The following is a 15,771-nucleotide window of genomic DNA, read 5'->3' on the forward strand; positions in this document are numbered from 1 at the left end:
GCTCCTCAAGGATGTTGTTCGTGATGAATGTTGAGTAATAAACTGTGTGTTGCTTTTAAAAAGGCAGTAGCTCTTATATCTTTTGAAAGGTTGGAAATGTACAAAAAGTATAAAATGAGGGACCAATACTGTGAAAACTGAGGTCCAGTAGGACCATTTGAATTGACTGAAGTTTAGCACCTCAGAAATTTTGCAGATCTCTATATACTGCTGAACAGTTAAAAAATAGGTTAGCTTTTGGCATTTGCTGTTGAGAAATAGCTTCTGTGAAGAGCTGCATTACGTGGCCAGTGATGTTGGCATGGATATATGAAAGTTAATTTTGGCCTTTGTCACGGGGCTTCTGGCCAAATGCAAGAAACTGCTGAACATGAGCACACATGCTGACCAAGTCCTTCAACTCTAGCTCCCTCACTTCTGAGGCATCCATAACATCCCTTCTTCAAACAACCTTGTCTGTTGCTATCAAGGTTATGAACACCATCAAGGTTATGAACACCATGGGAGGAGTTTCAGGAGGACAAACAGCCAAACATTTTGGGAGTTGTTTCTGATTTTTCTCTAGGAAGTGAAAGTAAGTGAAGTTCTTAGGGGTTTGGATTTTTTTTTTTTTTTGGGCTGAAATTATGACATGCTGAAGTATTTACATTAACATAACTTATGAGATACAGAAAATTCTACTGTCCTGAGAGCTTCTGTAATATATGCTAGTAATCCTTGCATTTAATTTAAAGCCTTTCCATTAGAACAGTAAGTGCATGAGCGATACGTTTATTTAGAAACTATAGAGCATTTTAGGTATAATTTCCTAAAATTTCCACAGGTTCTATGGCCATTTTTTTTTTCTGGGGTGGGAATGGGGAAGGGAAATAGGATATTTTTAAGAAAATCACTATCCTGGCATTATTTGCTGTGTTTAAATATATTTATGGGTAGTGATGCTGTGAAATGACTGTATCCTCCTGTTGCCACAAGAGGGCCGTATTTTCCTAGAATTAGATTTTTTTTTTTAAAAAACAAATTAAAACACTGAATTTTTTTTTTCTTTAAATTGCTCACTTACCAGAGTGTTAAAATGGCTCTGAATATAGAGTGTCTGGTAGGATATGTTGCTACATACTGGTAAGCTGAATGCTGTAAGTAGAGCAGAATGGATTATTTCCCAGTGGGCAGGGTCATGAACCTTTTTTTGGATCATGCTCGTGGAATGCGTTAGGCACATGCTAAATTAGTGTAATGCTACATCCTGGAAGTTCAGATACAGTTTTCATGGTGCTCTTCAAGGAGGACTTCATCCCAGATGTGGAAAATAAGCCACTTGTACAGTATTTGCAGTATTCTGAGTGTCCGCTTCCCTACAGCCCTTCTCAGCTCTTGGATCTCCTTTCATTCCTCAAGGATTGTGTTGCAGGTCATGGAGCACGTCAGCATGTACAATACTTTAAAAAGCATTGTGTGTTAGTGTGCTGGAACAACAGAAAAACACTGGCTTTATAGAAAAAAAGCTCATTTTTTCCTTTAGTAAGAGAAAAAATTTTGAAACTTTTGGACATTTAATGAGTCATTTGCATAGTCCTTTCTTATGTTTTTGCATATTCTGTATCTGACCTTTTATTTTCTGTGTAGAATAATCTGAATTAAGTGCTACTGAGATGACTTAAAGGATCTCAGTACAAAACCACTGACACTGATGTGCTTATTTGGTGCCGCTCAGTAAGTCAGCCTTTGCTATTAGTTACCATCCTGTGTTTTCACAGGTGGTGTCTTTTATCAAACTTCAATAATAGTAATTATATTACAGAGAAATACATATTTCAAAGGAGAAAATAGCTATTTCCTGGTTGCAAGATATTTTCTATTATAAAATGTAACACAGCTTATCAAACTTCTTTTCTAATTAGAAAACACATATAATTTCATTTTAGTATCTCTTTTTCCATGGCACATATTTTGTGACACAATATAGTCTGAAATCTTTCCTCTATTGAAACGTCATGGCAAAAATCCCAGTGGCTTTAAAAGGTTTTCTTCCATCGTTTTTATTAAAAAGTAAAATTAATACTTAGAGAAAAATCTGTGATTGCTGATTTTTTTGTTTTGGTGGAGGTAAAATGCCCTTTGTCAAGGATCATGTTTCCTTTTCAACCATTTGGTGTGATGTTCTTACCGGATACTTGTTATGTGTACTAAGACCCTAGGAGGACAGGAAGGGATGATGCAGTATGCGTTTTGAAGCTCAAGCTGAGATTTTTAAAGGCTCAGGCTCTTAAGATTGTACGCTATATAAACCCTGCATGGAAAGAATTGGTATTGATGTATTGAATATTTAGGAATTTAATTTCATGTTGAGATAAATATGTGTTGTTCTTTGTTAGTACTGTCTGTAATTCCAAATAAATATAGCAAAGATGAAGAGTAAAATGGGCTGTTGCTTATCGTTTCCAAACAAGAAATTATCCGGTGAGGTATGGATGAAGCTGAGATAGCAGTCCTTTCTGCTTGAAAGAAGGATCTTGCAGTTTGTGCATACCTTAAGCTAAAAAAACCAAAAGCATTTAGATTTACTAGAATTAAGTCATGGGTTTTATAACATCTTTCCAAATACTAGTTAGCTATTTTGTCTGGAAGCATGACCTTACAAAGTGCTAAGCAGCTGTTGGAGGTGTTGATTCCTTCATCTCCCACTGGACAGAGCACCTCTGTGGGTTGTTTGGTGCACTAAAAAAGGGCCTTTAGTGCATGTTGTTAGAAGGAAATAATGCAGCTACAAGAAGTGTTCCTTTTGTATTAGAGATTTTGCTGTCCCCAGGCTGTTTTTCTTTTTTCTTTTCTGCTGGTGCAAGTAGAGCATATTGAATACTTGCCTGCTGTGAAGTACATGACACTAGTATTCATGTGTATGTGTTGGAAAGGAACTCCTTGACTCAGTTATCAAAATACAATTTTGTTATGTTTGTAAGAGTTTGGATAGTGCCTGACAAATAGAGCACTCATGCTGCAGCTGTCTAAAACTCAAACTGGTGTAGGGCCTGTTTTCTTGTATTATTTCGTTGTCTTGTTTTTTGAAAACCATTTGCCAATATTAACTATTCTGGTCGATGATCAGAGATTTGGATGAACAGTAAGGAAACCTGTCATAGCTGCTAGTGTTGCACAGCACAAATCTTTATTCTTTTTCTTTGAAGGTTTTTTCCCCCCTGATTTTCTTTTGTATGCATTTTCTTTATTATTACTATTTTTTTTTTATTTTTGCTTTTCTAGGTCTGGGTGGGTTCAGTCACAGAAATAACTATTGATGACCTCTGTGCAGAAGACAAGGACTCCTCACCATCAGAACTGATATATTCCATTACTCCACCTAGCAATGGGCACTTGGCTCTGAAATCATTTCCAAATAAGAGCATCCTCAGTTTTACCCAGGCTCATATAATTGAAGGGCAGCTGGTATTTGTACACAATGGTATGTGGTTTCAAAAATACCACCTCTGTTACCAAAATACTGCTCCTATTCAGTATATTTGTGTTTGTAATCCTTTGAAGATCTTCTTGTAATGTTACAAAAATCTCAGAGCACCGGTTATGTGATACATGATCTCACAAACTAAACAGGAGAGGGTCTGATGACTGCTTAAATGTGTGCTCACCAAGAAACCGTGGTGTATTAGTGGTTCATTTGGTAGCAGCCTTCTTTCTGAATGCAGGTTTGCAGTAGGGGAATGTTGCCTTGCAGCTTTCAGAAATATCAAATGCATTTTTTTGACCTTTGTAATTGAGAATCTCCTGAAGCCTTTCTGTCTTGCTACAGTGCAGAGCTATTCATGGACGAACAGTCTCTCAGATATCTGCCACAGTGTAGTTGTGTTCCTCAGCAGCTCTGGGCAATGAAGTTATGGGTCATCTGGGTGATGTCAGCCTCTCTTTCAGGCTGTGAAGGAATTCAGCTTTAACCATTGACTTTTTTCTGCCAGTGGCCAGAGCTAGAGATTGGGTTATTTGTGCTGCTGCTACAGAGAGAATGTGTGGGCAATAAAAAAAGAAGTCAGGGCAGCTTCATGCATGCTTGAGTGGCAGTGCTGGGAAGCCACAGGAATGAAGATCCCAGCAGGGTTCCAGCCAGCAGAAGAGGTGGGGCTTTTATAGGGCAATAGCTGCTTTTCTCCTGCTCCAGCTCTATTATCATGTTACCTCAGCTGAAAGAAGAAAGGAGGTGCTGAAGAAGGAATAAACCAGTTTTGGGCAAGGAGATGGAAGAGGTACAGCACTCTCTTGTCAACCCTGAGGCAGACTGGAATTATTTCCAGTGCTCCCTTGGGTGCAGCAGTCGCTCCGGATCTGTGCTGTGTCTTCACGAGGCTTGGTGCAGGTTCAAGTGCTCTGACTTCCGATGCACTGTCTTGCAGAGTGCATATGTGTTGCTGAAATTGCTTTACAAGCAGCTGCTGGTGAGCTCTAAGTATCCTGCTCAAGTAATTTGGTCAGGAAATGAAAGGTCAAGAGCATGGCAAAAGTGAGCCACGCTGTTTAAATTGTTCCGAGGGAGGCTGACATGTAAATCCCCTATGGCAGTAGGACGGTGGTAGTCTCAGTGTGAGGAAATGAATCCACTCTCTGTTCCAGAAAGGGCAAATGCACATCTGTAGCCTTAGGAAGTGAATCTTGATTAATAAAAGTAAAAAGAACAGCAAATTTCATTTTCCAGTGAGTGTGTGGGTTGTACAGTAAACTTGAAATGTAAAATTGCCCAGGTCATGTGTCAGCTCTTGCAGCTGCTCTGGCTCTGCCATCCGCTCAGCCTCATGGCTTCCAGTGTTTCAGAAAGTACTTTGGACATTTTGCTTCTTTTCCTTTCTCAGTCTGTGATTTTCTTTCCTCCTTCGTCTTGGACTGTTGCTAGAAGTGTACTTCTTACTCTCATCTCCCTCCCAGCCCTGTCCTGGGGCCTTTCCTTATCTGGTCGCTGTCATTCAGCTTTTTACTCCTCTTCTCTTCAGCTGCTCTGCCCCCCGTCGTCAGTCTTCTAGTGTGTGCTAGCTTCTTTGGCTCCTCCTGGAAAGTACCCCCACTTCATGTTCTCCACAGCCTGGTGTCTACTCTTCCTACTCACTCTAACCCTTTCCAAGGGGAAGAGCAGCATCTTCTTGGCTAAGGCAGCTCTTCCATCCCCTGACTGCTCCTCATGGCACCACAGATCTTTTACATCTGTACATGGCAGTGACTCTTCATCCTCAGAATCTTTTATACTGGCAAAGAAAGTACTACTGTACTTTGCTTTTATGCTCTAACATTAGACTGAATAAAATTTTCCCTTCATCTTTACTCAGTCTTGTGAGTTACATTAATGCTGCTTGTTCTGTGCTGTAAGTTGCAAATCTCCTTCTTTGTTCTCGTGTTTCCCCCTTAAATTTTGTGTTTGTTCCCTCTGTAATCCCTGATTCTTCTGTCACCAGCGTAAATGCAGAACCAGAACATACCTTTCCTTTTCTGCACTCCTCTTTCAGTGTGAGAATTCTTCCCTTTTCCACCCTCACGTCACTCCAGGGTGCTCCCATCCCGTTTTTGCAGTATGGGGTCTGCCCTTAAACCCTGCCAGTGTTTTTCTTAGGGCAGTACTGAATTGAACTCCTGTTGGTTCTGAAGTCTCTGTGTCCTTTCAGTGCAGTTTTTACAGTCCTCTTTCTTTTTTATCGCCTCTGATCAGATATGCCTTTAAAAATTAATTGTGATATAATAATACATGCTCCACCCAAGCAGCACTTCAGGATTTAGTTCAGTTGCTGACTCTGCCAATGACAAAATGTCGGTGTCAATCGGGCAGTTGAGCTGCATTAGCCAAAAAAGCAAGTGAGGCTAAGTAAGCCTTTTTTTCCCAAGCTGAGGCAAGTAGTAGACTCTTCAATGCCTTTTTTAAATGTGCAACTACTTGTGCATTTTTATCAAGAGAAAACATCAGAGAATAAAAGCTTTTAAAATAAAAACAAAATGACCTGATCTTCCAGAGCTGCTTCAGCGCCTCGCTGGATATAAGAGCATTGCCTAGGGTAGTTGTTAACTGTTATCTCAGAACCCACATTTGATTCCTCTGATCTGTTAATTTAGAGTTAGGCAAGGAGTGCTGATCTTTAGGTGAAAGTACACGGCACCCTCTCACTTTCAGGATATGTATTCATGTAGCAGCATTTCATGGCTAAACTGGGCAAAGCAAGTAGAAGAGCAGTGGTAACTGTTTGCAACAGTTAATGTTTCAATTTTTCATTCTCTCTTTCTACCTAATTAAACAATCTGAGGAACCTCTACTTAAAGCAAGATTGAGGAAGCTCTGTACACGTCAGCAAGTCAGTTTTGAGAGATGTATTTTTACAGGAATCCACTCAGACTCCTGGAGGTATTTTGCTATCACTTGTGCCAAAGTACATATAGGTCCTAAGATTAAAGAAGAAAAATGTTCGTTTATTATAAGTACACATAACCTTTGAAATAGTTTAAGCTGTGACAACATACGCTCTTCAGCAAAACTGAAGTGGAGCGAAGAGGCAAAGGAAACAACCAGAGAGTTGATTCAGTCCTTTAAATGTAAATCAAAGTGAGAGAACATTCTAGTTGTTTTTCTCCCCAGATTCCTTCTTTGCCAAAATGTGACTACTTAGGTGCTTTGGTCCCTCCTAAGATAGAAAAGGACCAGGAAATTTGGGAGTCATTATCTCCCCAAGTTTAACTTCGTTTCAGCTCCACTGGGGTCAGTGAAGAAAGGAAGGAAGGGGCACTCTGTTGGTTTACATCTAAGGGATGTCTGGCCTTCAGTGTAAGCAACAGCCAGTAGTTCTTCCTTGGGAAGGTGTTCTCTGCATTATTAATTTATTTAATTCTAATTAAGATACAAAGGTACTGATCAAAAATTGCTTCAGGATGACTTTGGATATATTTCACTGTAGCCAAGAGCAAAAGGTGTCCAGTGTATGTTTCTATGTTTTGGATGATAAATAGAATAATACAAGAATAAATTTACGGCTTTGTTTTCTACAGGAGCAATGTCTGGAGGCTTCAACTTTCAGGTAACAGATGGTTTTAACTTTGCACCTCGACAGATTTTTAGCATCACAGCTCGGATGCTAATCATTAGCCTTGAAGTGAACAAAGGACTCGGAGTCTTTCCAGGTCTGTTTTTAAAGATTATCGTGATTTTGTCCACTTGAAAAAATTGCATAATATATGGTTATTTGTCAGAAAGCTATCTGGCTAAACTATAGAAAACTGTACCTGAGAACATCTATCTGTCTGATTTTTAAAAGAACAGTTATGTTTTCTCAAACAACATATTGCTTTATTGTTTCATAGTCTGTAACTTTTTGGTATGCGCATGTGCTTGGGGTCATGGAAATTGGCAGTGAAATATATAAGCACAGTGTGACAATAACACCGTCTGCCTAAGCTCTGAACATTCCCCATTCAGATTTGTTTAAAAGCTCTATGTTATAGTCATATATTCAGAGGTGTCTTAGCTGGTTGTGATTTTGCCTGGTAAAAGCAGAGTGAAGCTTGTGTCCGTGGGATTCTGAATAGCACATGTAAGCTTGCCAGATTGTTAGTTCGCTTTCTTATTGTTTGAGCTGAGTTATGGAGAGCAGCACAGACTCACTGATGAATCAGAAGGACTGAAAACTTTTGATTTGTATTTGTGCATTTGGAACTAGTTGGATCAGCAGTTGAGTATTTTTTTAATGAAATCCTACTCCTGCAGGAGTGGATGTGTTAAGAGAGTCTTACCAGAGACATATACTGCTTTGCATTGGCAAGAGTAAGCCCTCATTGAGTTAGTAATCTAACATTAATTGCAGGATTAAAGCAGAAATGAAGATTAGATTTCTCTTAGCAATGTCTTGCATCACACTTTTGTTGTGCTACCTTATTTTTGCTCTGAATATGATCTGTACAGCCAGAGAGAGATTGAGAATTGGTAAAGCTCTATAGGTATTAATCTGTACCTTGATTTATTAATTTGATACAGAAGAGGAGCACTTTAGTTTCTTAAACTTCCTGAATATAAGCTGCATAAACAAAGGCTTCCAAAAAAAGCCACTTAAACACAGGCAACAAAAAATGAGATTGTAGCAGTGTGATCTAATTCAGCCAATGTAAATGGGATTCACATAAATCCACTTACAAGGCTTATTAATCTGCGATTTTGGTGTGTAAGGTTTCCTCAGGCACTGGATTTACAGGAATTCTATCTTAAGCCAAAGATAATTGTGAGAAAAGTATGCCTGATACTTCTGTAGAGGGCAAAGTCTCTAGACTGTCTTGTCAGTCCTCCAGTTTGCAAAATAGACTATTTCTTTCAGCACTGCAAGCTGTATTCACCTAAACCTAGTTTTCCCCAAATTCTCGCTTACTTTGGGTTAGCAAAATTCCTTTTTGGTGTTAAAAAGTATTACTAGCTTTCAAACGTGTTCTCTTTATGATACTTTTTAAAGACGTTCTGGAGCTGTATGGGTTTCAGCTGTACTTGCTCATCATCAAATGATTATTTCAACAATGATGGTGCCAAATGGTTAATACACATAAAAACAATAGCCAGTGTCAGGCTATAACAGCCCTAGGACTGTTATATTTTATAGCACTGCAGGAAAAGTTAATTTTGAGACAGCTTGAAGAATCTTCTTTCTAGGGAAGTAAAAATTGAATATATCGTGAAGAATTTGCCATGTCTTCATGACTGTGTATAAACTACTCTCTCAAGCATATTGTTCTGCAATTTTGTAAGAGCATGTACTGCTGTCTTCTTTTGTGTTGGATATACCAGATTTGTTTATACAATTTATGGATTTTTTTCTGTTCAACAGAAGCTTGTTTTACTCAGTGTGCTCAGTAAGTTGACTGCTAGATATATGAGTTTTTTCTTACGTATGCTAGATATCTACAATGCAAGGATTTGCTCTCTTCAGGGAAGCAATTGCTCGAAGAAGGAATGAGCCGAGTTCTTTGAGAAGGAGAGGCAGCCTGACTTGTATGTATTCAGAAGCAGAGCTGTCTAAGCAGTCAGTAGATGAGATGATTCATAACTGTTTAGCAGTGATAGGCAGACTGCTCATGCCAAAGCACTTTCTAAATCTTAAATGTAGGCAGTAAAAATGGATACCAAAATTATTAGGTACCAATAATGGCCTTATGCTGTTGCATTCTACTTGTATGGATCAGCTTGGCCCTACTCTGCATCACCCATCCTTGTTGTGTGTCTTCCTCCCCTATATCTGTTCCTTTCCCCTGTGTTTGGGTTGGTTTGGTTTTGCGATGTGTCTGCTCCCATGTTTGGGAACAAGCAGACAGTGTTCTCACTTCCCTTTTCTTCACCAGTCTGTTGGCTGGCAAATAACCTTCCTCTCCCTTTGGAGGTGTCAGACCAGAGCAGAACTACTGTGGGTGCTGGAAAAGGTTCTCAAGTCTCAGGACTGAAGTGGGTGAAGAAGGTTATGTTTGGGGGAGGATCCTATTTACAGGAAATCATGAGAGACACTGTCTGTGGCCCCAGACTGTATTTCAGCCTGTGCTGTGCAGTGAGTGAGATCAGGTCTATTAGGAACAAACGGGGACTTTGTGGCACACATCGTCTGTCCCCATGTCCCTGCACTGTGATGGTGGTGGTGGAGCAACCTGGTATGGTTATGAAAAATTGGAGTGGTAACTTACATCACTACAGTGTGACCATGTTTGAGAGTTAGTCTGTCTTACTCTGTTAAGGCAATGAGGCCTGATTTGCATAAGTAGGAGGTTATTGAGAAATTACTGTGTTTGCAGATACATGTGGTCTGATTAACTGTTGCTCTCAGTTGTACATTCCTGACCACATCTGCTGTACACACAACACAAGGGCGTGCTTCTTGCTCTGCCTGTCACGCAAAAAAGGGAAGAGAGAGGAAGAGGTGGGAGACTTCTTGAATTGGATACAGTGTGGGAGAATTTTTCTAGACCTGAGGGACTGCTTTGCTTTTCAAAGCAGTGTGGAGACAGAGAGGCATGAAAAGGTAAAAAGGGGAAAACAGGCAGAGCCAAATATCTCATGTCGTTATAACAACTCTGTTTCAGAGTAGGTGAAGTTTGAACCAGGGCACAACTACATGTAAACAGGCAGAATCCTGACGTTACTAATGTCTTGCAAAACATCCCCATTTTTCAGTTTGCTTACCATGTTTTTTCTTCTGAATATTATAGCAGGAACGTGTTATTTTGTGTTATTCCTGTATAAACATTATGCTTTATTGAAGATGGATTCATAATTCACACTTCAAGGATACTGCTAGTATCTGAAATTATGTATTGATACCTATAAAAGCTCGTTGCTCAAGAAAAAAAGAAAATGTAAAAGTGAAGGCAGAAGTGGGGGCAGGGGGAATAGGATTATGGGAATCTATTGCTCCTCCAAAAGTATCATTAAACATGAGATATAGTTTGCTGAGCATAACATGAAACGGTGCATCAAAAAGAAGCCGGATAAAACTTCTTTTTTCTTTTAGGAAATTACTAGGTTTGATTTTGTCACAGCTGTGTCAAAGATTGTCTTGGTTTGACTGAATACCAGAAAGCTCTTTATAATCTTTATAATATTTAAGCCAGAAGGTATTGGTTAGTGTGATGCTATGTATTAAAAGGATTTTGTTACCCCTCAGTCTCCATCCATCTTAATAGTACATTATTTCAGTTCAGGCTGTTATTTCTATTGTGTTATGTTCTTCCTAATTTGTTTAAGTCAGTATTTATATTATTTTCATTAAATGGAATTAAAAAATATCGATAAAGTGTGGTTCAAGCTTCTGGTAATAATCGATTTTCGTTTTCATGTACACTAAAACCTTTGCTGTGTTAAGGTTTCTTCCTGCCAAATCACCGTGCCTTCTGTGGGCAACTGGGATTACCAAAAACATTAACAATGGTGACTTCAGCTGGAGTTTGAATTCAGTTCTAGACACATAATATAGGAACAAGGCTTCTTGTACATGTTCTACTCCTTACTTTGGGTTGTTTTTGCAGAAGCTAGTATTTAGCGATTACATGTGCTGAAGAGAACAGCACTTTTTTCATTTCTGTAAAAGAAAAGTACATCCTACTGATGGGCTTTTTGATTGAAAAACCTGTGGAAGAGTTGTAACTAGAAGGTAGATAGAAAAAGGGTAAAGCTACTGATCTTATAAAACATTATTAAAATGCTAAGTAGAATACCTAGATGAGAGGGTGAGTTGTGCACACAAAACTTACCCTTTGGGAAAAATTGCTGTTGCAAATCTATGTTACTTATAACTGACATTTTTTAGGTTCCAGGAAACCTATTTCACGACATGATCTGAAAGCTGTAACCAATGATGTGACCAATGCAGGAAACAGAACTATAACTTTTATGATTGTTACTTCCCCAAGACTTGGAAGGCTGATCAGAGTAAATTCTGATAATACCACTCAGGAAATCCTCAGTTTTACGCAGTCTATGGTAAGCATTTACTTTATAATAACTAGTTCAGGGGTAGATTGTTACTTCAAAGGGCATCTCAGTTGCTTGTTCTTTGTCTGATCCATTTATACCTGTTAAGTAACCAGGCATATGTGACCCATCAGTGCAATCACCCAGATTTGCTGTGTCATTAAATATTTGGCATCTAGTAATGAATGCAAGAGGAGCCTTTGTTCCCCTCTGCTTGGATACTAGCAGGGTCTTGGCAATTTCCATGGTTTTGCCTGTAACAGTATTTTTCAAGAAGAGCTGTTCTGGTGCTATTAACCAGCAGTCCAAGGTTAGAAGCCTTTAGTTTTTGGCAGAAGGAATAGCCTTTTGCTCTGTGAAAAGTCCAAGTATCAAATTCATTTCAGCTATACACAGTCCTCATGGGTGTCCCCAAGAGGACTTTTATTAACTTGATTGGCTGTGATATTAAGTGTTAAAAGAATCTTAACTGTGATACAGGGTCTCATAGTTGAATGACTAAAACGTGGCAGCTCATGTAACTTGATGGAAAACATTTCTGTTGCAGCTGAAAATAAATTACTCATGTCTATATGCAGAATCTGAATATAACTGTGTGCTCTGCGTGCAGTTAAGTTATTCTCAGAAAATCTAAGCGGGGGAGATAAAAAGAGCTCAATCTCCTGATTTTGCTGGATGAAAAATTAAGAGATAATTTGGTCTTTATCTACATTTACAGATTTTAAAAGTGGCTGTTTGATTTAGTGTATGAAGGAATGAGAAAATCTATTGGCCAGAAGTTGAAACTTGACCAGTAAAACCTGGGAAAAATGTTGACATTTTTACTAGTTATCATCGAGCTTTGAAACAACCTGACCAAGGACTGTGGTGGAATGAATCTCCACCTGAATTTTATAAATCAAGACGAATACAGAATGTTTCTCTTAAAAACTATGTTCTAATCCCATTATGTTATTGTCTTGTTGCAATAGTTGCTGAGTATTGTCTTACATTATGAGGGAAATGAACTGTATAATGACATTGTTCCTTTCTGTTCCTAAAATGTGTGATTTTTACGAGCATTAGATCAAACAGTTAAGCATGTCAGACAGAAAATCTTTCAGCTAAGGTTTTGAGGTTTTACTCTTTTTGCCTGTGGATATGGTCTTCACATATGTTTGTCAGACAGTGTCGTGTCAGAACATGCCATTTATTCTCTATAGCTTTAGTTCTTACTAATGTATAGCTAACTTTCCTTTGAACTTTGTAAATTGTGTAAGGATTTAAGCTGTAATAATGTGTATGCTTTTCTTCTCTGTTGGAGGTATTTGTATTGGCCATTTTCACTTCAAACAAGCAGAGCTAAGTGACTTATTGCAGGTAGAATTAAGGTATCCTAACCAGCTTGCTATTTATTCTGGTAGAGAATGAGGTATAAGGGAGAGAAAAGAGATCCTAAATAAACTTTCACTGTCTAGCTTGTTGTAGCCATATGAAGTTAAATATCAGTGAGAAAATGACATTGATATTACAAACATTCTCCATGTAATGGAGAATAAGGCATTCAATTTCTGTTTGGTAATAAGAAGCTTGTAAATCTGATTTGAATTGAAAATATTTTGCATTAGTATAGTTCTTCGGGTTTTCATTGACTTCATTCTGTCTTGAACTTGAAATTTCTCTTCTGAAAAGTACTATGCAGCTAGCTTATAAAAGTAGTTAGCACTTTTGCAATGATGCTGAACTCTTCCCTATGCCCTGTGGTTTATTGCTTCGTTGCCAAAGAAAAAAAAAAGAATTGAAATCACTGTTGCATTCCAAGAGTTTTTTTCATGGCCATTTGTTGTTCAGCCAATATAAGAAAATTAATTGTGCATTAAACACACTTGAATAACGCAGTCATTTTCAACATGATGTTTGGGTTTTTTTCTCTGCCAGTACTTTCTATGGTGTCTTAGAAGTATTTTCATCTTGCAGCAAGCCACAATTTCTTCATTATATTTAAAGTCATTACAGAGGTAAATAGAGAAATCCTCACAAATTCCATTCTCTTCTTAGTCCAGATACTAGCATGGGCTTGCAATTAAAAAAAAGATAACCCTAGTAAGATTGATACTAGACACCACTGAATTTAAAGGATGCATATTGTGCCTGTTTTTGTTACAAAGATTTGCTTTCTCCAACTTGAAGTCCTAGAGGCATGCTTTGGAAAGTTATCCTGAACCAACATATCCTTTTATTATCAATTTTGTTTGTTTTGTCCTATAGTATCCATTAAGAATTAAATCAGTATAGGGAAAGCATAAACCTGAAGATGTACGTACAGGATTTTATCACATCAGTCTGAATTTTTTAGACAATAAGATGGGATGGTTTTGAGGCTGCTGAGAAAACTGACCCTGAAAGCCCTGTTTCCCTAGTGATCTCAGTGGGGGCTGTTGCAGTAATTTCAGGATTAGTGTGCTCTGTAGTCACTGCTCAGATTCTGTAGTGCTAAAGTGCTTCATCCGTGATAGCAGCAGGGGATTTTTTTGTTTTCTTTTTTCACACGTTTCAAGCACATGTGATGGGAACGTGTGCTAATGAGTTCCTTCAGGGTGTTTGCAAGCTGCGTAGAGTATGTTACAAATAGTAAACTTAGAACTGGCACCATCTCAGATAGGGATCTTTTTGGTAATTATAAACTAACACATGCAAGCCATGTCAGTAGTTGCCTGGGAAGTTGCCAAGGATTTAACAGGTATAGCTGTCTTCTCTCCAGGTCAGTGAATGAATTATCAAGCAGACCAGACGTTGAATATACTGGATGAGATTTAGTAAGTGTGCTAGTCTTGTGGTTATTAGGTATCCTATTGTAGTTTCAATGTATTATGGTATTGATCTTAAAGTTCAGGTGATGAGAATCCTCATCTGGAAATACTGCCTTTTGCTTTGGGGCCTAATGAGATAAATGGTTGTATCTTGTATAAATATGTGTTGCTCTGAAGATTTACTGCAGTATTCTGCTTCGAAGCTTAAATCCTCATGGTGGGACTGATAGGATTCTCTTGAGTATGATGACCTGCAAGGTCAGTGAAAGTGGGTGTAGGGCAAGCCAGGCTCCTTCGTGTCTCTTAGGAATCCCCTTCTTGCCATGATGTAGAAATTTTCCACTAAGTAATCCCATCAGCTCTTTGGTTATGCACGAGAGTATATTTCAATGGTCATTGCACCTTATTCTGGTTTCCATAGTCTCTTACCAAGTATCTTTTGCTATTCACCATGAAACACCTCATCAAAGTCCTTTTCAAGCCTTCAGTCTTTCATATGCTTTTTCAGGACAGTGAGTCCAGCCCTGCTGGTATTCTTATAAAGAAAAAACCCTAGACATATGATATTCTGGTTCACTGAAGATACAGTCCAGCTGAGCTCCTGTTCACCATTACCATTGCTAGTTTGAGATAAGTTTCTCAATGTTTTATGTCTCTGTTCCTCACATAAGGCCTTTACTAAGCGTTCATGACCAGTAATGTTTCACCTACCTTCAAGTAGGTGTTGTCTGGCAACACAGAGTCCGCCTTCAGAGAAAGAGAAATGCAAGATAATCTCAGTGTAAGTTACATATACACTGTGTGTGGACTAAGGTACAAAAGTCTCTCTTGAACAATGTTCTCAAGATTTTTTTTTCTGTCTTTAAACTTCTGTGTTTAAAATTATTCTCCTCTTATGCCTATGGCTTTTCTTTACTCTAAACAGGTGGATGAAGGTGTGATCATGTATGAGCACTTACATGCCGAGTCAGCTGGCTGGAGTGCAGAAGATTCCTTTACGTTTACTGTCTTCTCTCCACCATCAGCTCTGGACCTACAGGTGTTCCGTATTGTCATTTCATATGAAATTACCAGGCATGATCGGAACAGTCATCTTCTGGCAAATACAGGTAAAGATGCTGTACTGTTTGGGCTCCAAATTGGTTTGGATCTGTCAGGGTTCCAATGAACAAATATGAAAAAACAAAGGCTACATTCTTTTCTGTAACAAATGACCAGAATACTTTTGTCATAGAGTGTAGTGTAGATAGTAGCTTGGAAAACTGCATCACTGCATCTTTAAAAATGAGATTTACTACCTATGTTTGATCCTTCCTGCTGCTGTAGTGGGTATTCTCCATTTTGCTATAACGGTAGGTGAAAACACTGTCAGAAGCTTTGAGATAATGATATTTCTTTAATCTTAATGTATGCAGCAATAGAAAATCTTGTCTCTTATATGTGACTGTATTTTAAAAATAGTGGTAATATATTTTTAGCCATGACATACGGAAATCAAGGTTACCATGAAGGAGAAAC

General features: G+C 38.5%; 1 protein-coding gene across 1 annotated transcript in view; it reads left to right on the plus strand.

Moving 5' to 3' along the window:
- The window catches only part of LOC103919446 (chondroitin sulfate proteoglycan 4-like), a 63,785-nt gene that overhangs the window by 45,677 nt on the left and 2,337 nt on the right, over positions 1-15,771 (plus strand). Inside the window, exons 6-9 of the mRNA XM_009326953.1 lie at positions 3,262-3,460; positions 7,021-7,152; positions 11,301-11,473; positions 15,179-15,362. Coding sequence (XP_009325228.1) covers positions 3,262-3,460; positions 7,021-7,152; positions 11,301-11,473; positions 15,179-15,362 — 688 coding nt within the window. The remainder of the gene's footprint in view (positions 1-3,261; positions 3,461-7,020; positions 7,153-11,300; positions 11,474-15,178; positions 15,363-15,771) is intronic.

The sequence above is a fragment of the Pygoscelis adeliae genome, unplaced genomic scaffold (assembly GCF_000699105.1).
Source record: "Pygoscelis adeliae isolate BGI_AS28 unplaced genomic scaffold, ASM69910v1 Scaffold116, whole genome shotgun sequence".
In the NCBI taxonomy this organism is placed as follows: Eukaryota; Metazoa; Chordata; class Aves; order Sphenisciformes; family Spheniscidae; genus Pygoscelis; species Pygoscelis adeliae.